This window comes from Bombus vancouverensis, chromosome 3, assembly GCF_051014615.1.
Source record: "Bombus vancouverensis nearcticus chromosome 3, iyBomVanc1_principal, whole genome shotgun sequence".
NCBI classification, from domain to species: domain Eukaryota; kingdom Metazoa; phylum Arthropoda; class Insecta; order Hymenoptera; family Apidae; genus Bombus; species Bombus vancouverensis.
In genome coordinates, this window is record NC_134913.1 from 2,437,144 (window position 1) to 2,462,888 (window position 25,745).

A 25,745-nucleotide genomic window follows, 5' to 3' on the forward strand; every position below is an offset into this window, starting at 1 on the left:
GTCGATGCACCTGCACAGCACAAATTCAGTTAGTCTGAGGACCCGCCAGAAATCTTAGGGTTTTGTTAAAAAGGTTCTTCAAACGGACAAGCAGTCTTTGTCCCAACTATGGGAAGATCGGAGAAATCTATTTTTCTCACGAACAACGTTTCCGCTAGCAACTTTCCCTCAAGGGCGGCTAGCATCCTTTTCTAGCCACCAACATGGAAATTGACTAATTAACAGCAACGTCAATTTCCCTCACTTTCTGAACGAAGGCTATCCTCGACGAATCCGATGATCTCGTGTCCTTAGACACACTCCATCATAGTTTTCCTCTGTAGCATCATCGCGACGGAAAGTCATTCTCTCGCGAGGTCATATTAGCGAGTTACTTAGCGTCTTTACGCTCGGTGAATATTCCACGTTTTAACAAAGAGTTAGTTTAGTAATACTTTCACCGTAGCCAAGCAAGTCAAGTACGACTTGGGCTTTGGAAGAAAGCGCATTCTGTTACCCCGTTGACCGCGGTTACGTTCGGCGACTAGTTGTCGCGTTGATCTCAAGCTCATTTTTTTTTAATTTTTATTTATTTATTTATTTACATTTTACAATTTGTCCAGTAGGACATTTGGTAAAATATTATAGCTTAGTGGTATAATAATATAACATGTGGATGGCTACCCCCAGTGGGATACCATCTTCGAATTTGATTGAATTATTTCTTTAGTGTGGTGAGTGTTTGTATGTTAGGTTATGTCCTTTGTGAGATCTGTTGGGTGTTCTTTTTATGTTTATTGCGCCGACCGTTTCCGCTGCCAGCCGGTTCGGGTGCGTTGCTATTCTTTCTCTGTATCTTCTTGCATTTCTGTTAATCTCCTCCTTGACCGTTGGTATTTCCAGGTCTTTCCGAATGTCCTCGTTTCTAACGTACCATGGCGCGTTTGCTATTGTTCTGAGTATTTTAGATTGCATTGCCTCTATTTTGGTTATATGGCTCATTGATCATTGCCAAGCTCATTGTCATAAATCTCAAATAAATACAATTGGATAGAATGACGGCAATTGTTTAATTACGGCTATAGACTGTAATTACAATTTTACGGATTTTCCCGAAGTTCCAAAGGGAAGGCTCCGGCGTCCTTTTATCTCCGACATATATACAAGGTGGTTGGTAACTGGTGGTACAAGCGAAAAGGAGGTGATTCTACGCGAAAAAAGAAGTCAAAAATATAGGATAAAAATCCTTTAAAAAAATTTTTTTTTTCATTTTTTCATCGAGACAACGATCTACAGTGAGATCCGTTATAACGAGACGTGATAAAGTGCACGCGTACCGAGCGAAAATTCAAAGCCGATTTTCTCGAAAACAAAGCCTCAAACGAAAAATTTTTATTCTATATTTTCGACTTTTTTTTCGCGTAGAATCACCCCCTTTCCGCTTGTACCATCAGTTATCAACCACCCTGTATACATAATCAGTCACACTATGAAAAGAAATAAAAATATTTACTTACCTTTCTCGTGCCATTTTCTTTCACCACAACGCTTTGCCGAGCTTTGTTCGTGGCTCTGGAAGCGGCACTTCCAGACCAGACTCTACCAGTAGGATGCCTTGATTTGAAAGTACTATCACTAGCTTGATCAGACTGACCACTCGGTGAACTTCTGTCATCTTTATACGACGGACTTTCGTTTTCCTGCGTCGATCGGCGGTTCTTAAAATATCTACCAGATCCATTGTGAGCTTTGTTTGACCTACACATTATAAAATCGTTCAATCTTTCCACTTACGTCTACATATGTATATTTTCTGCTAGAAAAGTGTCCTAATGCAACTGCACTGCAGTTACTATCTGTATAGGTCATCTTTTCAGTAATCTTCTCTAATTCCTCTTCGCCTACTTCCGCGAAACATTTTCTAGAATTGCTATTACGTAATTTCGTACGAGCTTCTCACCTATTCACTATGCTTTTCAACACGCCGTTTAAATAATAGCCTTCGTTCGCGTGACAGCAGCATGGTCCCGGTGGCTTATGAGCAGCCAGTGGCACGCAACAAGGACAAGGACACCCTGCCTCCGTTTGACCTCTGTTCTTTCCAACCGCGTGTCTCAGCTCTCTCATCAATTGATCTAGATCACCCTGATTAGGTCCTGTAAGTCGCACCACTACGATACTCAAATTGTCTTCTGCACCATAAGCCTGTGCCAGATCTTGAAGCCTTTTAGCGGCCAAAACAGGACTGGCTTCCGCCCTGGCTTCTCGAACGGCTTCCTGAACGCTCAGCACCTCCCACAATCTTCTATTGCCGATTATCACAAATTCGTCGTCATCTTCTATATCTACCTCTTCAAACGTGGGATCAGGAACCACCAGAGGAAACATTGCCGCGTTGCCTAACTGATTTTTCACAGGAACTTTCTTGGGAGGTGCCAAAGTCAAAGGGCCAGCAGCTCTACAGAGAACCGCTTTTGCATCTCCTGAAGTTGCTACCTTCAATGAATATTTCGTCGATGTTTTTGGATACGCTTGTTGCGATTGAATTCTGACAATGTGCACCAGAGTCGCGTCAATTCCATATTTCTGACCCTTTTCCTTCAACTCTCTATGGGCAGACAGTAACGTGTATTTTAAGTATTCTTTCGATGTTTCTCGTACGGTCCTCTCCTCCAGTAAAAGACGCGGGATCATTTCCTGGAGTGCGCTTGGCGCTTCCTGGTTCGAACCGCCGTCGAATATACCGAATAGGCCCTCCACGTTGCAAAAGGATGGCATTCGAACTTGCGATACGTATAATCTGTGCATACAAATCACGCGATTATGCTTTTGAGAGTATCAATTTAACTTTAGATCTGAAACTTGGAGAATTTTTGTTTCCATTATTTCAGTATATGAGAGTGTAATGCAACGTGTTCATTATATTATTATTGGGAAATAAAATAGTCGTAATAGTCGTTTCTATATAAAAGGAAAAGAGGGCCAACCAATTCAACAGATAATTTAGATTAGCTAATATTCAATTAACTGAGAATAATCGTCACTCCAATACCCAATGAAGTTTGAAGAAATAAATATCACCTTTCTCTAGATCCTGCTGTTTCTGAGAAACCTAATCTCCAAGGTTGTTCGGATCCTCTTTCTGCTGAAACCATTTCCTGTTGATGAGGATGAGAAGGTAGACTCGGTCTATTTTGTCCAGATACATCAACCAAGGATATTGGTCGTTGAGATCTATATACTTGGAATTGTCTGGGGTCGACGTGGAGTCTCGAATTGCAGGATATGTCAAGAAATTGAAGCTGTGGTGGCACTAAAGTAGCCATGTTCACCCTGTCCAGTTGATTATGAGCTAAATCTAATACCTGCCATTTAATTAATACCATTTAATTAATGTAAAACGTTTCTAATATTTCATTCTAACAATAAGAGGTTTATATTATCGGAATTACCTTTAACGATGTTGTTTTATTAAATGTCGGACAAGTTAGGAGCCGATTGGAGTGGACACGTAACACGCGTAAATGCCGTAAATTGGCCGCATTGTCTGGCAAATATTGAAGACGATTTCCAGATAATACTAATTCTTCTAAATCAGTCCAAGAGACTATACAGCTGTAAATAGATATATTTTTAATCCTCGATTCTAATATCAAATTGAAATAAAACATTAAATATTGTAAAAAATGAAAGCTTGTAATGTATACCTTTCTGGAAGCGTGTCCAAAGTGTTGTACGCTATATGAAGAACCCTTAAAGAAGTCAATTTCGCAAGAGTGTCCAAAGCCGTGTCTGTTAAACAATTTGCAGTCAGATATAGTTTCTCCAAGTTGTGATTAGTATGACGGCTTTTGTTTCCTTCTCCCAAGTGTGGAAGTTCTGACAGTCGATTATTGGACAGATTTAGTACCTTCATCCTATATAAAAAGATTATTATATTATTCGTATGTATATTCGTTGAGCAAATAAGACTATGCGTGTACTTTTCGGTGTTGATGAAGAAACTCGTTGGTAATGCAGTTAGTGCATTGTCTTGCAGAGTCAAGTGAACGATGTTCAATGGTTTCCTTGGTGGTGGAAGGGCTTGTAGTCTATTGTGAGGTAAGTGAAGGACTTCCAATCTTGACGGCTGCGTTAGCAGTCTGTCTGGGAGAGCTGTTAAAGCGTTGTGAGACGCAAAAAGAGCGCGCAATAAGGGTAGATCTGGTATCCATTCCGGAAGTGCATCTAAATTGTTGCTAAGATAAAATACTAGAATGTATTTTTGTAACATCGTTATACAGAATACTTTATGTAATTATAACTATGTATATTTAAATATATTTATTCTGATTATAATAATTTTAACCCAATAGGTATAACGATATATTGTACAATTTTATTAAAAGTAAAATTTTATATTTTCAAAGATAGTATTTTATTATTATTCTTATTTCATTTCTACTTACTAGGAAACGTCTAGATGTTCAAGATTCACAGGTACGGGCTCGATAGTTAGCTTTTTTAATTCTGCAGGATAACAAATGATTTCCTCAAATAAAAATTACTTTCTGCGTTCATAATCCGTATGTGATAAAAGAATAAAAAAGGTCTTACTATTGTTTCCAGCAATAAGAGAAACGATATTTCTTCCGCAGACCGTCAATTCTGTTAAAATATTTCGCGCGCAACGAACGCTCCTCAATTCTTGAAGAGCACTGATGTCCAATTTTTCAATGCTATTTTCACTGACGTCTAGATGCGTTAAATTCTTGATTAAAAAGGAAATAGAAATGGTAACGCTCATTAATCATTATGGCTAAGACTTTTACGTATATCGTAATTACATATTTATCAATATGAGGATACCTACTCCGTAATTTCCAAGTATAATGTTTCCTTTGAGTTGATTATTTCGTAGATTGACTTTATACAAATTATTCTGATTATGCTTTTCATCCTTGCAATCTTTGCTATGGTCTGCCTTCGATAAAACGTCCTAAAAATATTCAATAAAAATTTTATGTAATTTGATTAAATATTTTTATATTTTTAAATAATTAAATTTTTTGTTTAAGTACACAATTTATTTTATTACAACATAAATATTTATATTAAAAATACCAGTTACAGGTACTAAATGTGAAAATAATAAAGAGTATTAAATATTAAAGGAAGCGATAAATATTGTGTTTAAATAAAATATAAACTACATACTTATAATTCATAAAATGTTTTTCAAATTTTGTACGTATATTGCAATTTAATGTAATCGTATAATATAGAATAGCACTAGTATGGGGTGACACGTTGTGCATGATTTATGATCAATGATCCTGAATATGCACTGGTACCTTAGTTGGCCGCCAGGTGGCTACCTAATTGATCGAGTTTCTCAAAGGTAAAATGTGTTGAGATATGCACATAAAGGTAATTGAAATCATGTTTCATCATTCTGGTTTCCCTTCAATGACGTATAAATCTTTCGCCTTTTACTAAAGATTTCCGTGGAGGGGAACGATTGATGAAGTCTATAGATAGAATTTTTGTACGACCTGGCGTAAGCTAGGTCATAATTGTAATTAAAACATAATCATTTCTTAGCTTTCCTACATATATATAGGATAGCAAATACTGAAGCCAGAGAGAAGTGGTATTATTAAAGAAGAGAGTTTAATTGATAACTTAATCGTAGAATACATTTTCGCGAAGCATTGTGGACAATTATAGTACTTTTCTTATTTTGCTTGCATCAGGAAAACTTGTCATTACTCATCGCGTGAGTTTGAGAATTCTTTAAAAAGTAAGATTTTTCTCACAGAGTACATAATACTACTCACAGAGATAATATATACACTACCTATCAAAATCAATCGACAACAATTTTTGTTACAGATATTTGTGCGAATATATTAGAGGTCTTTAGGACATTTAGGTCACAATGTTAATTGTCGATGAACGAAGTGAAAGTCTATATCTTAGATTTTTATAAAATATAAAAAAATTATCCATACAAATTATTTCACGAAATGAATAATTCTATGAGAATACGTGACTTTAAAATCATTCTTAAGTTTCTCTATGAACTTTGCAAATCATTCTTAAGCTGCTCTATGAACTTTCCAAATCATTCAATAGTTTTTGTTTAATGAAATATAAAACTTCTTCAGTAATTCAAGAATCCTACCGATTAGATTTCTAGAGCACATTTTTAGCACATCTTTCTTTCCTCTGTAATTAATAAATTGGAATAATTGCAGGATTCATTAGCCTGGAATTACATCTATTGCAAGAAATGTTGCCTCATCGTTCCGCGGCTGTTCAGAGTAACGGTGTCTTCGCGCGAATTTTAAATTACAAAATCCTTTAATAATTTCGTAAAATGTATTCGACATACCGTTAGCGCGAGAGCTCGCATGTTGAAAAAAGACGGCAAACTGCTGAGGCAATTTCCAGCCAAGGAAATGTTTCTCAAGTTCTTCAGCTCCACGAGCTCGTGCGGTAGCTCTCTGATCCCATTACGATCCAAAATTAACTCTTTCAGGCTGCGGAAAATTATTTGCAAAGATTACTTCGATTATCATATCAACAGAATTGAATAAAATTTACAGAAGGAATATTTCAAATATTGGCGTATTATATTAAAAAAATAATTGCCTCTTATGTTTGCACTTTGTAATATTTAAATCCACGAATTATTACTGTTTAAATACGTTGATGCTGAAACCGTTTCTAAATCACGAAATGTTAAACCAAAATTTTATTTTTATCACCATAATCAGAACAATCGATTAATAGAGATCAATATTTCTTTTTCATTGACACATTGAGTGGCATTTCCGGTTTCCAGTTTTATTGGACTAAATCGAGATAAATTAACACTGCAGCGATTCGATGTCAATGCACGTTGCACCCTCGCTGTACGGACAAACGAATCGGTGAACCTAAACGAACGGGCCGCCCACAGGATGTGCACTTGAGTAGAAAGTTTCAAATTATGGTGAAAACCTTCCTGGCAGTAAGCATCTGTGTCATCGGATAGACTTTCAGTTTTTAAAGTAAAATCGAAATCGTTGCCGTGTTAACCGATACAGTCGAAACTATAAATCGGATGTAATTAGTTAATTAATTTACAAAATTAATTGGCGCTACGCGTCGAAAGTTGCGCCGTATATTGTAAGTGAACGTAGTTGTACGAAAATATATTTAGAAAAGAATATTTTCCACTTTCGCTCTCTTTGTTCTTTCGGAGAATAATATTAGTATTAATAAATAGTATTAGTAAATTAATTATTAGTTTGAAAAAATGTTCTGTAAAGAAAGTGGAAAAAGTTGATTGCTTTCAGAAATATCTATTTTCTTTTTTAACTATTATGTATGTTGTTCCTTTCTTGATAACTTTTTGAGATTGAGGAACAGAAAAGAATATGGGAAAATTTAATTTATAGTTTTATTTGGATTTTAATCGCAATTTTGCTTTATCCCTTTATTCTATCAAGTCACCATATTAAATCCTCTTTATATCCTCTTATCCACTCCTCGAGCACGCACTTATTTCTAGAGTACGCGACCACTTCTCACCTGCTTTGTCATTTCATATATTTCGCCTGATGCTTAAGAAGAGTGGACGTCCCTAAAATTCTAGAGTATCCTTTCAAACATTCTATAATGGATAGCTGAAACATTATATTCTTCTAGAAATTTCTTTTACGTTTTCTGATTCTTCATTATGTATTATCCTGTCTTCTCGATCTTTTAGAATGAGGTCCATTTACTTTCATGAAGAATTTCCTCAAAGCAACGAATCAATATGTTTGTTGAGTATCACGAATTGCGCAATAATATACGATTTAATCTGCTGCAACTCTGAAATTAAATTCTTCAGTGTCACTGATATTTCATTTATTTAATGTTCTCTTGAAGCATTTAAAGGGCCACTATTATATGCAAATCTAGCAAATTGCATTCAACATGCTGTGTACTTTAGCAGTATTTCAGGACATAAAATCCATGCAATTTTTGTCAAAGCTCATTAAACACTATTAGCTTATTCAATTACATGTACTGTTAGACATAGTTCGACTAATTGTAGGTATGCAGTAAGCTGTACATTTAGATTTGACCCATTCCGTACCATTTCCTCTAGATTAATGCTAAAGCAGTTTAATCCTCTGCTGCTTTTCTGAACATTCCTATGATTCATACTTCATTGATCATACTTAGAGATCATGAACTCATGATACTCTTTTCACTTGTTTTACGATGTTCTACAATTTCCTCAATATAATGCAACTGCTCTCAAAGAGTATCTCAAAGCATATTCCAAGCAATCTTCTAATAGAATTCTTCAAATCCTTTAAGATTTTTCTTAAAAATGTATATTGTGGAGATCTTGGAAATTGGAGATTTCAAAGTGTCCAATATCACCAGAATCATCCAAAATCATTCGCAATTAACTATTATAATACCCTTTTGCTTATTTCAAAATATCATGTAGTGATATCTACTAATTTCTTCAAAATAATAACTGTTAGCCTGACAGAACCTTAAATATCTCGAACAATTCTTCAACGAAATTCTTTAACGGAGTTATAGCATGTAAGTTACTCAATATTCTCCTAATAAAACCACCGCACAGCACTTCCTCCAACGTAGTACCACTCTCTCGTAGAGTATTTGGAACATCCGTTGCAGCTTCACACTCGAACGCCCTTCTGCCAAATAGTTGAACAGTTTCTTCCACGCAGTCTCTGCAAATGTCACTCGGCAAGCTGTCAGTAGTTTAGGATACGATAGGTTTGCGAAGTTACAAGCTGGTGCACGCTCGCGCGAGTTCTTCGGGGTACTAAGAAGTCCGTGGCTAGTCGAAGCGTATCCAAGTTAGATCCTGTGTCGAGGAAGAAAGAGGGAGAAGACCAAGGATGGCTTGGCTGACCACTCTGACGTAACAGAAAGGAGATATTAGCTTTTGTTAGTGGTGTAAGCTGGTTTATGTTGATTCCTTGTATTCTAGCCTGACGGTACCAACAGCCAACGATTGGTCGATGGTTAACGGGGTTGCAAGGAAGTGTATACGTTGTCGGTCTGTTTACGTTATACAGAAGTTGGGAACTTCTTCGAGAACTTTGCTTTATCCACGATATAATGGTTTCGTTTTTGAATAAATTTCGAAGGGAAGATACAGATCGTACAGCTTTATTGAGAACATTAAGCTTTAATAACGTAGTCCTAAGCTGTGGATAAGATTAATTCTAGTAATAATATTTAAAACTGATTAATAACGAATTTCGTGTATTTCGCTAAAATTAGAGCCAGCTATAACCAATACGAAACAATCTGCTATTTAATTTATATAAAAAGATTAACACATTTATATAAAAAGATCAATCAAAATGTACGCTTTCTTACGAGTGACTGTGTATATGCAAATTATGATCGCTAACATTTTGACGAGAGATATTAAATTAAATAAATAAAGAAACTAAATCTTTATCTTTGCTTATACATGGACTCGAGTAACGAGGGATGTGCGCTCTTTCTGATCGCACCGTCTGATCGGGAAGTAATTGCACGGTTCCACTGTTTGGCTGGCTGCATTGTTCCACGAGTGTGGCTCGTTCAGGGAAAAGAAATTCAGTGATAAGGAGCTTTTAAATTGCGCTTCTCGCGAAGGGCTCTTGTTCTCTTCGAGTTGAGAAACTTCAAGCCGTTACGTAGATTCTTCTTTAAGATCTTCTCGTTGCTACGGCCTCCCAGAGACCGCGTTGAATATTTTAAACGGCTCTTCCCTTCGGGGAAGCGAGCAGGTTGTTGGTCCTTTCGGTCACTTCTTTTTCTTTTGTTTCGTTTTCTTCTTTTGCCTACTTTTCTGACGATACGTGTAATACGTAATTGTATGTTTCTTAAAGTCTTTCGCTTCTTCACCATCATGGCAGCACAAACATTTATTAGTGGCAATTTTTATGAAATAGATGATCGTTGGAAAGGAAACGATGATTAAACGACTTTTTCTAGATAATGTAGGTGGGTATAACAGTTAAGAAAAGAAACATCTTGAGGATATAAAGAAGGGAAATTTCTAATAATAAAATTTTTCTTCCAGTATAGAAAGCACTAATATCCATTTCACAAAAAGAAAATTAATTGCATCGTTGCTATCTTGCTACACAATGAAACAACTAAGAGAAGCTACTTTTTGAAGATTCAGTTATGCATGCAGTTTACAGGGGACTCGGGACTCTATTTAATATTTTAAATGATTCTTTTGTTTTAGTAAAAAAGGCTGAGAAAAAGCAGCTGGTCCTCTTTTTTATGATTGTATTTTCATATTTACTTAAATAGGCGAAATGTTTGTGTTGCTGTGTTCATCTAGGTGTTATATAGTTAAATAATATTTTTTAACTGTATAATGTAAACTGTATACTGTTATCGTATGAATAACGGGTTAATCTAATGGCAAGTAGCAAGAAAAAATATTTTCTAAGTTTTAGAAACCGTTAAACTCAAAATGAAAATCTCTCTTTATTTTCTTTCATGAAATATTTATATAATTTTAAAAATACCTTATGATTTTTTTTTATAGAGTACAAAATGACAATTTTTTTTATAATTTACGATTACCATGGAATGAAGAACATAGCTGCACGCATTCATTTTACATAATGCCTCATGTACAGTTTAAAATGCGGATAAGGAACCTGCTCTTTCACTTATAAATAATGAAAGAGTTCATTCACATTCCGTAAAAAGTATGTAACGTAATAACCAATTTAATCCTTGAATATCTCTAAGAGCGTGTTGTTAACAAATTTGATTGTGCTAACTCTGATATTAGTTTGAAATTTAATTAAATTTAATCTTTCGTTGAAGTAGAACTATAAATTAATCTGTCAAATACCGTTCCAATTTCGGTTTGAATTTTGTATCAGATTGCTGCCATTTTCTATTGAGTTGTTGTAGTAACAAGCGATTAATAATTAGCGTTGTTAATTACGGTGAATGGAATGGTTCCTCGTGCTACTAACAAGAAATACCCAACACGGTTGGAAACTTTTTAAAATTCACCTGAGCATAGAATTTCCTGAACATTGAGTTGGATGTAGTGAATAGTTATTATTTTTTATACTTTGAAAATAATAGCACCAAATAGACTGTTATTGATTACAACGTAACATACTTCCTTAATAAAGAGTAGGAAAAAATAATTTACTATTAAAATAGCATTGCAACCATTTTTTAAATAACGTTGAATGTAATTTGAAGCAGACGTTTAAGCTTTCAACAAGTTCGATTGTTTTTAGAAAGATTGATTGATGTCGTTAATAAATTTATATATCATTTAAACGGAATAATTTGTTTAATATATTTGAACAATTGCATTATATCCTTACGTAGTATATGACTCATCCATACAATCTCGTTTACATAACTACATAAATAATTTCTCTATATTTCGCTCTCCTCTTCGTATCCTGCAGTAATTTAGCTAGAAATCATAGGATTACAAGAGGGAGGAAGTTAAAATGGCATAAATGCAAGGTCAGAAAGGGGAATCGCCATCGCAATCTTTAATTAATAGCACGTGTACAGTACGAATATAAAATTCGAGTTTCGCAACGTACAATTATTATCTATAATTTACATTTATATAATTTGCCCTAATGAAAAATTCGACAGCCGTGTCAAAGCTTTATTTACATTAATCAATTTATAGTTTGAAATGTTCAAATAAGATACATTAATTTTTCCTTCATTAATTTTCAATATTGCAGAATAATCTCCTCAAGGAGATTAAAACCGCATTAACAAAGAAAAAAAGGAAAAGGAAGAAGAAAATTTTCAATATTTTTGCGATTAACTCTCTGAATTCACCATCGCAATTACTTCCACATGCCACAAATTCGTCCCTCTCCCACATTCCATATCACATTTCAACTAATCCAGAGGCAAATACGGCCCTCCGTGGCCGCCAGCTGATTATTGGAAAGTTTCGTATTAATTCGCGGCACGGCTCTTCTTCCTTCGTTGTTTCTGCACCACTGCACACCGATGTACGACTTCTGGGCGTGTTGCCCAACTCCATCCCACCGGCCAAGTTGGCTTTAGCTTTTGCCATTCTCTCTCGTGCAAATGCATTCTTATACGTGTTTCATTTTTTCTCTTTCTCTCTATCACAGGTGAACGACGTGTGTGTTTGGTAGAAGGCACGGGGATATGTGTTAGTGGGCTCGTGCTCACACCGTAGTTCCTCTTTCTGGCGAACGTTTGGCATCCTTGTTTCCGGCCGGTGGAAAGCACTTTTCGAGAAACTTTACGTAATCTCCGACTTAATTACACAGGCCCGTCGCGATCGGCTAGTCGGATGAGACGCTTTGCGCGATTTATTAACCCACCTACGCGTCCCCAGCGTTTATCTTTGCTTGGCTCGAACAAGATTTGGCGCGAATTTTGCGTGTGAAGAACGGCACGTGGAATGATATTCGATTTAGCCGTGTGTAATTGCCAATCGATGAGCTGTTATGCCAGTGCATACTAAATATATTTACGATATTTATACTATCAACCGTAATGTGTCGTCAGAAATTGCTAAAAGTGATATCATATATAGTAAACAGTAAAATGTATTATTGCCTTTTCACGAGCAATTTACTTTCATAGTCTGCTAATTCCACAAATAAATAGTACGTGATTCTTCTGATTATTAATTCAACGTTAAATTATATATTTTAGACAGATGCAAGTACCGCTACTACAAATCGATTAAAGTGTAAATCTGGAGGCGGATAATTATATCGCTACCCTGAATTTCAATCTTGTAAAATTTAGCACACGAAAGGCGAGTAAGCGTAAACCTACGTACCATTTTACAGAATACAATACAACATTTCGCAAGTTTCAATCGTAGGTACGTTAATGTAATATTTTTGCTAAATCGTTTCACCTTGAACTATGTAAATATGGAATACGGAATTATACAAATTATTTCTCCACAAACAAAAATTTGATTCAGACTGTAAGGAATCACCGTGACCTTATCCATGTAAACGTAGCGATTTGCGATTTTACGTGTCTGTAATAGCCTTGCGTAACAAACTTAACTAGCAAAGTTTCAATTTCTAAATGCAACTTTCTGCTACACGCGACTTTCGTAACTAAACAACGTCGTGTAGAGAAGTTCGTGCATGTTACACGTGCAATTTAACGTGTGTTTTTGTCTCTTAGGAATTATACACGATATAAATTAATAGGACTGTCGAATAATTAGACTAGAATAACAAGAAGGATCGTATCTTTAGCTTATAATGCAAAATTATAGTTCTTCTTCTTGGAACTCAGTCTAGATTTTCTTTTCCCGACAAGTGTTTTTCTCTTCAACTTTCAACAAACATGAATACGTGAACGTGAAAATGTATTAAATTTTAATGCAGTATGATATATATAGTACAAGACCTAATACACTGCCCTGTGGAAGTCCAGCAACGATATTGTAAACATCTGAGATGGAGTTCTGATTTTTGACGAAGAATGATCAGTCCTCGAGGCATGATTTTACGAGATTATGCTAGAATGTTGGAAATTTTTGTTTGATTTTGTATAACAGGCCTTCGTACCATACTTTATTATCAAATGCTTTTTCAATGTCTAGAAAAAGCTGTCACATGCTTCTTTCTAAAACCGAATTAGTACGATGGAATTAAATTATCGAATGTTCTTACTGGACAAATTGTAAAGTTTCTCGAAATTGAAGAAAAAAAGAAGAATTAAAGTAGTAAAGTCATTACGTAGTAAAATAAAAAAAGAAAAAAGATTTCTTAAGAATTAATAAATTAAGGTCAATTAGATATTGTAATTAATAATAAGAAATGTAGTTCAATTCCTGTGGTCTTTGTTAGAGATTTCTATATTTCACTGGAACTAACGAGGTTTGAAGCGCAGATCGTGATATCGGTTTCTATTCGATTCCAGCTTTAATTATCCATGGGTTAGGCAATTTATCTTAATTAGCACACCGTCGACTAGGTAAGGGCTTTCCGGATGCAAGGAAATCAACAAATATATATATATACCTATACCTGACACGGCGATTCGTTCGATTAATTAACGAATAACTTTCTGTTATCATGGCGCGGAAGCAGCGTTGATTTATCGACAGATCTTTGGCACGATAAACTTCGATCGTCTCTGGAAATTGAACAACTCGCGTATATATCCAACGAATTATCGTATCTCACTATGAATTTCCAGAATGGATCACTATGAATTTACAGCTTCCATCGTTTAAATGTTCACGCTAATAATCGCGCATGCACATCACGTTATCTATTCCTGTTCGACGATAGAAAGATATTTAGAATTAAAACTGTTTAAATATTTTAAGACTTTGAAAATTAACATTTCTGTGTACCAACGAACACTTTCATTTATTCGAAAATAAAAAATTGTTCAATATAGTTTTGTCGAGGATAGAACAACTATCTGGCGTTGATTTATTTTTCCTTCTTTTTCTTCTTTTCGATGAAAACTGACGAAGATGAAGTTTTTAAACGAATCCAAACACTGCGGATATCGTCGTAAGCATCTTCTACTTAAGTCTTGAGATATGAAAAAGGTCATTAAAGCTATTAATGTCAAATTCTTGGTGTGATTTTCGCTGATTGCTATAAGATTAAATGATCTTTCATATCCCTGATAAAAAATGGAAGATTTTTCTTGAACTTAGAATTTACAATTCTCTTCTTTTTTGTAAGATATTCTTCGGGTAAAATTTTACGTTTGATAAGTGACTCTTCAATCATGGCTGATATGAAAAGGAGACGTCACAGACATCTTAAAATTACGATTCTTCTGTATGATTGAAAACATTTCTTTCCAGAAACGTTCTCTCCGTTGAATATCCTTCAATGCCCCAGCCATGCTATTCCACGTCAAATCGTGATTCGAGAAACCTCATATTTCTTAGTTTCTTTCACGCTGTTCAGCATTTATTGATAGATCTGATATATATCGGTTCCATGAGAAATCAATTTTACCAATTCCAACGATTTTTAGAATATTACACCGTAATCCCTTAAAACCGCGGAGATGTTCTGTACCACTTTTTATATAATTATCTACAAGTTTTAGTGGCATACTCTTCCAATTGCTTCTATCGTTAAATTAATAAGGGCGCGATCAAAATATTTACGACGATAGTAATATTAATTTATCGATTAATAGTAACTGACCTACCACAGATACGTAAGATGGAAGTTAAATTGCCAGGAAATGTTTAATTTGAAATTAACAGTGTTTCATAAGATAATAAAAAGTTTAATGCGAAAAGGTATACTAAATTACCTAGAAACGTTCAATTAAAAATTGATGATAACGATAATGTTTCATAGCATAACAAAATTTCCGTAATAAGTAGTTTACTTTGCTCCCTGCTCTATGAATAACGTACAAACTTCGCTAACAATTCACGAATATCGTTACGCTTTTATAACTAAGAATTATGTGAAATATAAGAAAATTATGCGCAAAAATTCGGTACTATCATTTTACTTCTGCCGTCGAATTATTCTTCATTTCTTCGTAATCCTGATAACCAGCCATTTCTTTCTAATCGTTCGATCGACTCTGAATAATTTTTTATTAACTATTCCGATATATGAAAAAATAATTGGTTAGCAAGGAAACATTGTGCAAGGGATCGCATATCTCTCGTAGCATGTTTCCTAAAGCGATAAATCTGGTAAAATTGACTCTACATACTTGATAAGCTGGCTTATGTCGGCCGGAATTTTCTCGATTTTGTTGTCTGAGAGATTGAGGTAGGTCAACCCCGTAAGCTCCAGTAATTCCCGTGGTATTCTCCTCAGCTCGTTGCACTCCAGATGGAGGATATGAAGTTTCGGGAACCTTCGTTATAAAAAGAAACTCATTCAACTTAACCCCTCTAGTGATATCAATAAACTATTCGTTTCATCGATTGTATTACTTTCCGAGTAACTTTATGATTAATGAATCGGACACTTGATATGAATGGAAATTTGTTAATAATAGCAGATTTATAAAACACGCTATTATATATTATGTATTCATTATTATTCATTCGATATTTATTATTCGTTATATATTACTTTACGATATAGTTGACAGAATGCAGGATAGGAAACAGCAATAATTGATTTCAACAGCAGCATTAGCAAAATTAGTTTCCGTACAGAATGTCTATGTCATACCTGTGTAGTAGTATCATATTGTTCTTCGTGTTCGTAAGTTGATTCTGGCTCAGTATTAGCTCTTCTATCGCTGGGAACGCTATAGCACTGTCGGGAATCCTTGACAGGCCCCCGTTACTGAGATCCAACTGTTTTGGACCCGTTGACAATTGTATAGCCTGCAATAACGCATGTGATATAGCGTGTTGTCAATGTTTCGTGAAGTTACGTATTCAAGTATACTTTACGAACTTGGAGAATTAATGTGATAAGTGGTTAGATTATATTATGGATTCGTATTACGGTAACAGTTCTTACAATTTTACGTCGCGTAGATCAATTAGTATGTAACGCCGAAAGAAAAGAGAAGACGCAAAGAGAGAACACGGGCCTAATCGTGCAAGAAGAGTCATCGTGTTATATTTTTCTTACAACCGTATACAACTTTTGTAAGTGATAAAATATTTAGAACAATGTGTATATTTGATGGACAGAGTTGTACGTTTCAAAATTTGAACATCATACAGTGTACGTTTCTTTCCTATCATCTAGATACGAGCAAATAAGTTCCATTACCTCGGACTCGAGAGAGTCCGCGTCGATGGCGTCCCTGTCAAAGTCACGTTCCTCCATAATGGCGACCAAATCCCCGAGATACACCATTTTTCACGTATTCATCAATTTCTATGCTAATTAAGGATCATACACACGCGTCTCTATTATATCGGATCACTGGCGCCAGCGTATACTTCACATCGTGCAGTCACAGATTTCTAGCTTTCATCTTGCGAAGCGTTCGTCCCCGGAAAATCGCTCTACGTTCCTTTTAACGAAATGCGATTTGCATCGAAATTGTCCTACTTTACTAACTGATCACCGATTAGTAATTAGTTGTTATCCATTTTATTAATGAGCAATCTTCCATCAAATTTTCCAACATGTATTTTCGTCCAGACTACACGAACGTCGAACAATCATAAATATACAAAAAAGAGTAATTAAATTCTATATGAAATTATCAGATTCAATATAAATATTTTAATACGCTAAGCGTTAAATATTCTTACGTCAATGGAATATTGGAATAATGTATCGTCTACACGAGACAATCTGCGTTGACGTCAAACGATAAAATTGGCGTTATAAATGTATCATAAAACTTGCTACGTCTAGTCTCATGGTCAATAATCGTGAAACTTAGAGAGTGAAAATTTTATGCCACGCTGTGTTTATAAGCTCTGGCTATAAGTTCGTCGCTAAAAGGAAATAGATAGTAGTAAAAAGTTTCACGTAATTGCAGAACAAACCGTCAGTAAGCATAAATTACGCGATCAATGACAAACGTAGTTCTCACAGTTCGCGACATACCAATACTTCTTATGAGAATGTGGTTTGCATTTGCGCGCAACTACGTTTCATGTGATTTCTTTGCCTTGATCTCTTTAAACGGAGTTGGCTATTAATATTCATATAAACACGCGCTAACGTTAAATTTATATACTAAAAAAAATTTAGGAAATAAATTCAATTATCATTATGTTACAGAATAGTTAGTGTTATCATTGCAGTAATACGTATAAAAGTTTCATGAAATCATTTAATATCCATGTAGCAAAATGGCTGGCACGCATCCTTGTAATTCTGTCATTACAAGAAAGTTTAAAGAAGTAAATTTACAACGACCGTTAAAAGCATCGTGATAAAGTTTTCGATAATTAAATGACGCGCAACGTTTCGTTAAGAGCTTGTTTGAACAACAGCTTTATAGAGCGTGGTGCTCGGCATTTAGTATTCGAATCAACGAAATCATGCATAAGACACGGCGAAATCGTTGCTGGAACACTATTATTGCACACTTGCTCGCGTGTTAATGAATCGTCCGTCGCGATGATTAAATGTGTACTCACGAACGCACGATAAATTGAAACGATGTGAAAATTAACATTACGCCACCGTAAAAAACCACGCAAATATAATTTAAACGGATAATTCTATTAAGCGAAAGAGAGGTCTTCTTTATCGTTATTCTATGAACTAAAAATCACGTCACAAGAATGTGGTATTTACAAGAATCGGTGTAACGAGAGATTTTAGTATCATGTTACTAAAAAATCGTTTCGTTCTCAAAAATTGTGCTTCCCCGACGAACATCCCTGCAATAGTCATCAGTTTTCATCGCAACCATCTTGGACGCCTTCATTGCGTCATTTTCGAGCAGAATCGCGCACGACATCTTGTCATCGCGAACAGGCAAGCTGAGAAATGGCACACATATCGGTTGGTTGACACATGGAGCCGTGAAAACGAGAAGGAAACGAGGCAAAACGTCGTCGTTTCTAGCTAACGGACGCGTTTCGTGTGTTGCGCATAACATTGTGAACGCAAGAGAGAAAAAACCGAGCTAAAGACGAAGGAGAAGAAGGAAAGGGAAGTTTCGCGTGTCCACGTTCTCCTGATGGAGGCTAATAACAGAAGCAACTTTTTCTTGCCAACTGCCAGGGGAACTTGCGATGCTATAGCACGCGATAAAGCGGTTTTCAATACACGGCAGAAAAGTTGGATGATTTGGGTCGATATTCGTCCCGTGGGACGTGCTCGTCTAATAAATTTTATTAATAGAGATCGGCCTTTTTGCTGCGGCTCTCAGTGACACGGAATTATTCCCATAGGTATCGAAACGAAAAACACGTATCGCGTATCAATTTCACTCTGAAAAGTCTTTGCGTGGGAATCGCTGAAATTCTACTCGCGTTAACGTCCACGAAACTCCACTTTTATAGCTTTCTTGCTTTTACGAGTTTCTCGTGAAACTATCGATCGTCAATTCTCAAATCTATCGTCACGAAAATTAGTACGAATTTATCGAACGACGCTATATTTGTTTAGGCATACGAAAGAAATTTCTTCAGACTTTAAGACCGATCCCAAAGATTTCACTCTGCTTCATCCACCTATTATATCTTTCAGTCGCATATATTGGTCTTCGAAACGAGTTCCGGCTGATACTAAATTAATTTCAAAGATTTCACCGCGCTCCATCCATCCATCATCGTCTCTAAGTCATAGCCGCGTACATAGCCCGGCGAACGAAGATAAGGATATCTGTAATGAAGTACCTGCGAGAAATTAGAGGGTTCGCAGACTCGGAGGCAAGAAAGTGATTAAGGGAAACAACCCCTTCTATGGTTCCGTAATTATTGGTTATCTCCGTCGGGGTTCGCATTATGGTTATTGTTGCCATAACTAATCAAATTAATGCGCGGAGAGCTTGCTTTTGCGATATTATGCAACGATAAAGTGTATTCGATCGAGAGTTTTCGCGAGTGTAACGCGAAGCCACAAAATAACGGGGCCTATGCTCATTCTGACGCAACATCATCGTCATCCTCCGCCACCATCTTATTCTTTGGCAGCTGAATAGATCGTTGCGTGTGTACTGCATCACCGGTTAATTAGCGAACGCTAATTAGAAGATACTTTAACGCGTCTGCTGAGATTCGCCTGTTGAATGTTGCAGAAGGTTCATTAACTATTCCGTTCATTTTAGAAGACAGTTATATACTTTGTGCATTTTTACTTTGTGGTTTTAGTATTTACCTAGTATTAAAAAATGATTTGCTTTTTATACAAGATGCTACCGAATTAATTGAAATTTGTATTAGAAAGTGATTAATTCTTTGATTATTTAGTGGTGCAAGTTCCACTCTTGCTCGCAAAATCAGTAAAACTCTTACAGCGCCTTTCCATTGCCATCACCAAACCACATCTTATTCCTCGTGAGAGGACATCCCGCACAAGCACACGAAGATCACTTGAAAATCAGTTTAACAAGATTCCCTGTCACTGACCGAGACACATTAAGCATCCACATCATCGTTCTTTTCTTCTTCTTCAAACTCTCACACTTTCAACTTCATTATCCACCGAGATCAATTTCCACTACTCTCCATCTCATCCACATTCCACTTCCCTTCCGCCACAATCAGCTCTACACGACCATTAGACGCATCCTCGTTGGCCGACATCGCGGTTCACGCGAAATTTCACAACTCTGTCGTCCCAAAATTTCGTTTCCGGGCCTAGAGAACGTTGTTTCATCGTCTTTGAACGCGACCACGGACCGTCTCGTACAGTCGCCGGATGCAGAGCATTATTCATGACTGAGGACAGAATCGTCACTGAAGAGGCCATCGAGCTTGTCGCGTGTCTTGGCCGCATGTAAACCGGAAGAACACGCTCAGCTGGCCACTGTCCTGCAGCGTGTTCTTCGTCTGCTGCTGTTGTTGTTTCGCCGACAGGACGGAACCATTTCAATGAGTTTTAAAAACGCACGCGTGCTGGCGAGCGGGATATAGAGTGTTACAAAAGGATCTGTAACTTTAGCGACTTATGGTAGATATTCACCAAGAAAAGCGAGAAATGCCTAATCGGGATAACTATTGAAATATATATCCTGTAATATAAATATAATAGATAAAATACTAATACCAGTATTGATACCAATACCAGTGTGTCCTTCGATACTGAAATTAACTGCAATGTCAGCGAAACGCTGTCAATCTTTTTTTTTTGCACATGGCTTGCACCTGAGAGCTGCAGTACCTTACGCAGCAGTGTTAACCATAACAATGCTAAGTTTAACAACGTTAAATGCGACAATCCGAGATGAAAGAAGATTAAGGTTCTCATTCTCTAAGATAAATTGAAAAATGGCAAAACGTCGAATCTCCAAGTCAGAATGGAACATCTTTTTAAAGTATACCATCAATAGCAATCTCGGTTAAAACGAAGAAAAACTTATTTATTTTCGACAAGCATCAATTTCGTGCGCAATTTTCACGACACGGCCAATAGACTTTCCTGATGATCAATTTTCAGGATCAATTTCGTACCGTTGAAACGCACACGACTAACGGCTCACTTAGTTATCTCTTTTTCCTTCTGCTTTGCCTTTGCTTGAAACCGAAGCAAAGAGTTTAAGGGTAAAAAGGAACACTTAAAAAAATAAAAACGTTGAAGTTATCGCGATTTAAGTTAGAATTTAAAGATCGTGTTTTTCACTGTGTCGATGTACTATCGGCATCGCGTAGAATTCGTTATAAAACCACTCGCAATAATAACGAATCATGGAAAAGTTTTCCAATCGGAAATTTCATTTACATTTACGTGTCTCTAGGAAAGATGTTCAGTCACTTATTTGCTTTGGCGAACGATGGTTATAAATCGTTTCGCACGGCAAGGAGGACAGTTCAGCGAGGGGAAAACTCGACAACAACGTGCTCTGGGACTCAAAACAGGAATTATGGAAGTTTGAGACGAAGATTTTACATTTTAAATACGAGTCTAGTTGAATGTTTCGCGATGCCACCAAAATTCTCGGGACTCTTGGCCGAGCGAAAAGGGTCACTGAATAAAATTTAATCAAACTTGTTGAGGCACCCGGCTAACGAAGTTGAGATGCTGATTAAGAACGACTTTTCCTTTGAAAGCGTTAACTTTTATCTTATGGTTAAAAGTAAATAAATGTTGGGATACATTTTGAGCCGTATCGCACAAGTCGAGTTAAAAATATTTTCAACTCTGTTGCCATAAATTTGAAAAGATGTTATTAAGAATTTTAGTGTCTGAATAAGTACCGTTAAGATTGTCAATTTTTAGAAATTTATTCTGAAATCCTATAGATGTGCACACACCCGTAGGAAGCCGGGCGACGTCTAAACTGATATTTCTGGCACCCTATTGTGAAAATGTGGCAGAGGTATAGAGATTTTCTAGGTCAGTGGCCTACATGTATGACACTGGAACTAATTGGGAGCTCTGCAGGTAACTAAACTTTATATTAATTTCGTGGCTACATTGTAACGAGGAACAATGAAAACAGAGAAATTAAACAAACGTGTCTAATCGTTGATCTTATCACTCAGATTATTTCATCTTTAACGAGTTATTTCACTTCGATTATTTCGATTGTTTCCATTTTTTAATAGTAGTTACGAACGCGTTATTCCTGCGTCAATAGCCCCATTAGTCGGTCCGTAACGCGGATGGAAATTAATTAGAATTGCGACCTGAAAACTGACATCAACTCGAATCGTCAAACGTTTAATTGAAATTGATTCAGAGGCGAAACATTCGGTAGTCGTGGCTCGCGTAAATTTTCAGCTGGAAACGCTGCAACCTGCGTTCGTTAATTGCTCGTCATACCTAAAGGGAATATCTACTTCGTGTTGCGCAAGGATTTGCAATTAATGGAGTAATTAATAGAAAATAGAGATTGCGCTAGTTGCGAGAAATTTTCATCCGACAATTTCTTTTTTATTTTCATTATTCAATGTCGCGGCGATAAATTTTCGCGTGAGGTGCATTTATACTTCTCGATATTTCGGCTAGATATCGAACTACTGGGAAGAGAAACGAAAGAAAAATGAAAGAAAAGTATACATGTACACGATGAACACACATGTACAAGAAACCAACGATCATGCCGAATATTCGATCGAACTGAAGGAAAATTGGCTGTCTCCGTTGACAGAAAATTGCAAACAAACTTCCGACTTGTGGCGAGAAAGAACCGGCAATGTTAAACTTCGCTTTCTGTGGAAAGTTATCGTGCAAAAACATCGAACGTTCCTCCGTGAGCTAAAAATATCGATGAAAGCAGACGTTTACGCGTTCGATCGGTTGCCTGTTTGTAAAATTCATGGCATAAACTCGTTTTAAACACGGCCGAGTTTAATCGAGCTTCCAAACGACCATCGTTCTATTCCTCGTTTCATCGTAACCCGTCAATTGGGTCGTCTCTTAACCAGAAACTTCTCCGATCAGGCAATTAAAAGTTAGTAAAGACACATCAATTTCAGTTATGTTATGCGGAACTTATCAACCTTTGTTATGTCACTTTTCTTCCAGAGTACATAACACCGCATTTATTGGAGTATATTTTGCCGGCCCCTTTGTTCACGTTTAATTGACACTTGTTAATTAGCAATTACGTAGGTACGTTACGTTTCTTTTCTTTCTTTCTTTTTTGTTACAACCACATCGAGGTATGATTCTGTAATTAAACATCGGTGAAGCGATTATTCGTTGCATTACGATCATTGAGCCAAGGACAGAGTAATTAATGACTTGCAGCTGGTTCTCTTTATTTTCGAACGAGCCTGTACACGTCGATGCTTTTTGAGCGAGGTAAAATTTAATGCTAAATTTACTATGCAATAAAGCGATTGAAATGACTGGCTATTTCAAATGCTTATCTTTTATCTTTGTTCTAATTAAAATCTCTTAAAATCGAAACGTTCGAATTTCTTTTACCATCGAGGAGGGAAAATAGAAGCGATGGTAATCTATGAAGGAAACCTCGTAGACGTATCGAACGATCATAGGGAAAACTGAGGTGGACGGTAATGAACGGGCGCAACGTATATAGTTGCGTATTGCTTGTTGTGGTACTTGTTCGAACAACTGGAGATTGGATCGACACGCTTCGCGCAGCGTGAAATGCAAACGCGGGGATATAAAACAGCGGCGCGATACAGTATGCCACCGCGGCAGAAAAAACCGAAAGGAGAAAAGGGAAATGCGATCTCGACATCGCGAAGTCGGTCGTAAAAATGAGTGACGCGTCGGAAACTTGTACGCCGGAGTGCGGATTCTCCGTGCGAGCTCTTGGCTTACGAGCTATGAAGCATACATTAGAAATCTCTTTACAAAAGTCTACTGTATAGTAGAACAATAAACATCTCTATACAATGTTAGCTAAAATTCTTTGAAATATCGCCATTTATTAAATGAAAACTTCTGCACACCGTTGTACATTGTTAACTTCAGTACCAACATAGTTGATGATATTTGATACAAATTGCACGCTCTTCATAGCTTTTATTTTCTACTCTACAAATATTTTATAATATATTTACTTAATTCATAATATATCTATTTCATTTTCTATTAAAAAGTAAAATTTGTGTAACTTTTCCAATACACGTAATGCGTAAGTAAATTAAAATACAGATATTTCATGTTACAAATAAATATATGTAGTATCGGAAGAAAACCCTGAGTAATTAAGGTCTATTTGATCATAGGACATGTGCGTGCCAGGTATACCGGAGCCAGGGCATAAAAGGTAGCCGTGAGTGAGTTGGGGAGCTTTCATTGTTGCCAGTGTCACGTAAAATTAAGGCTTAGGATTTAAAGACAAGAAGGTTGAGCCGTAACGCAACTACTATCTTTCTTTCCTATCGAACTTTATTGAATAACACAACTTAATAAGCACAGTTTTCGCGACTGATCTGAGAGATGTTGACTGATGGGAGGTTTTAGTTTCAGTCCAGAGGTGTTCTCGTATTATTACGAAGGAAAGCTCGGTGTGGTTGTGCTCTTTGAACTAACAACGTGGATTCATTGTTCACACTTTTCGTTAGGAAAAGTGAGGGTAACGATCCGCGATGCCAATTGGTTATAGCCCACGTTAATAAATGAAGATAGGTGGAGGAAGCCTCCTACCAACGTAGCTCGCAGGTGACATTGTTCATGGGAAAAATCAGCTTTTCCGTTGGACAAATATTCGTTTTTCCCATTAGGTAACTACCCGCTTTCTACGTAATTTGTAAGAACGTGCAATAAATCTAAGGACTATTCCAAGGACTATCCATAAACCGATAACACTTACGAGATTAATAAACTGAAAGTTTAAGTTTATGGTGGGTTCTGGGGGTTACTGGGGTTACGCGATGAGGACCTACACACATCTGGCCTCAGATGTGGATTGACGTCACACCAGCGTGGTCGGAAAGTGTTGTCCTCGTTGGGGGTGGTGTTGTCAGCGTTGTCAAGGAGTGTGGTCGGCGTGAAAGAGAGTCGTTGTGACGAGAAGATTTAGTGACGAATGATGACTGCGTGCATGTAGACTGACGGAGTATCATGCTTGATTTTGTGTTGGCGTGAACGATATTGAAATAAATTATACCGTTACCAAACTTACTAGCACTATTATTTTTCCCCATATATAACTACTCTCTAATCGATATATCCTTCGCGATTAACAGAACGGTTCAACGACCTAGTTCACCTGGAGCACCGATCCTCGAGTGGACGCCGAGCCATCTCGTTTGATCCAAACAGAGGCGGTGCTCGGGAAATTCCAGAAAAAGTTGGGAGTCGCGTCAGGTGAGATAAGGCCCCCGGCCGTATCTTCTGCTCTGTCGCAATTTACGGGGCGAACAACTGGGGATTGGGGGTGGGGGAATAGGAACAGCGAGCCAGAAATACAGTGAGGAAATATAGGAAGTGTCCTGGGGATACGGCGGAAACAGAACTTCGACTTGGCGGGAGGAACGGCCTTCTGCCTCGGCGAGAAGTCTTTTATCGGAGGTGGAACAGAGGGGGTGGTAGATGTCGCGGCGTGGTAACGCGAAAGCGGAGCAGATATTTGATACACGCGAGCTCCATGACGATATTTGAATAACGAGATAAGCATTCTTCCGTGCTCTAGTCGATAAACTCGTTCCTTGGTCCTCCAGTTCCTGTTTTCGAGGGTTCTATCGGTGTTCTAGGTTGGCACAGCCAATCGACGATACGCGG

General features: G+C 36.9%; 1 protein-coding gene and 1 non-coding gene across 2 annotated transcripts in view; one reads left to right on the forward strand and one right to left on the reverse strand.

Moving 5' to 3' along the window:
• Positions 1-25,745, reverse strand: part of Phlpp (PH domain leucine-rich repeat protein phosphatase) — a 90,977-nt gene that overhangs the window by 3,712 nt on the left and 61,520 nt on the right. Inside the window, exons 6-17 of the mRNA XM_033346980.2 lie at positions 16,182-16,339; positions 15,712-15,858; positions 6,356-6,503; positions 4,832-4,957; positions 4,576-4,729; positions 4,428-4,488; positions 3,963-4,217; positions 3,687-3,896; positions 3,432-3,594; positions 3,061-3,344; positions 1,940-2,779; positions 1,497-1,737 (exon numbers count right to left, since the gene is read on the reverse strand). Coding sequence (XP_033202871.2) covers positions 1,497-1,737; positions 1,940-2,779; positions 3,061-3,344; positions 3,432-3,594; positions 3,687-3,896; positions 3,963-4,217; positions 4,428-4,488; positions 4,576-4,729; positions 4,832-4,957; positions 6,356-6,503; positions 15,712-15,858; positions 16,182-16,339 — 2,787 coding nt within the window. The remainder of the gene's footprint in view (positions 1-1,496; positions 1,738-1,939; positions 2,780-3,060; positions 3,345-3,431; positions 3,595-3,686; positions 3,897-3,962; positions 4,218-4,427; positions 4,489-4,575; positions 4,730-4,831; positions 4,958-6,355; positions 6,504-15,711; positions 15,859-16,181; positions 16,340-25,745) is intronic.
• Positions 5,409-5,529, forward strand: LOC117164180 (U5 spliceosomal RNA). Its single transcript, XR_004465593.1, has one exon. It is a non-coding gene; the product is annotated as a U5 spliceosomal RNA (small nuclear RNA).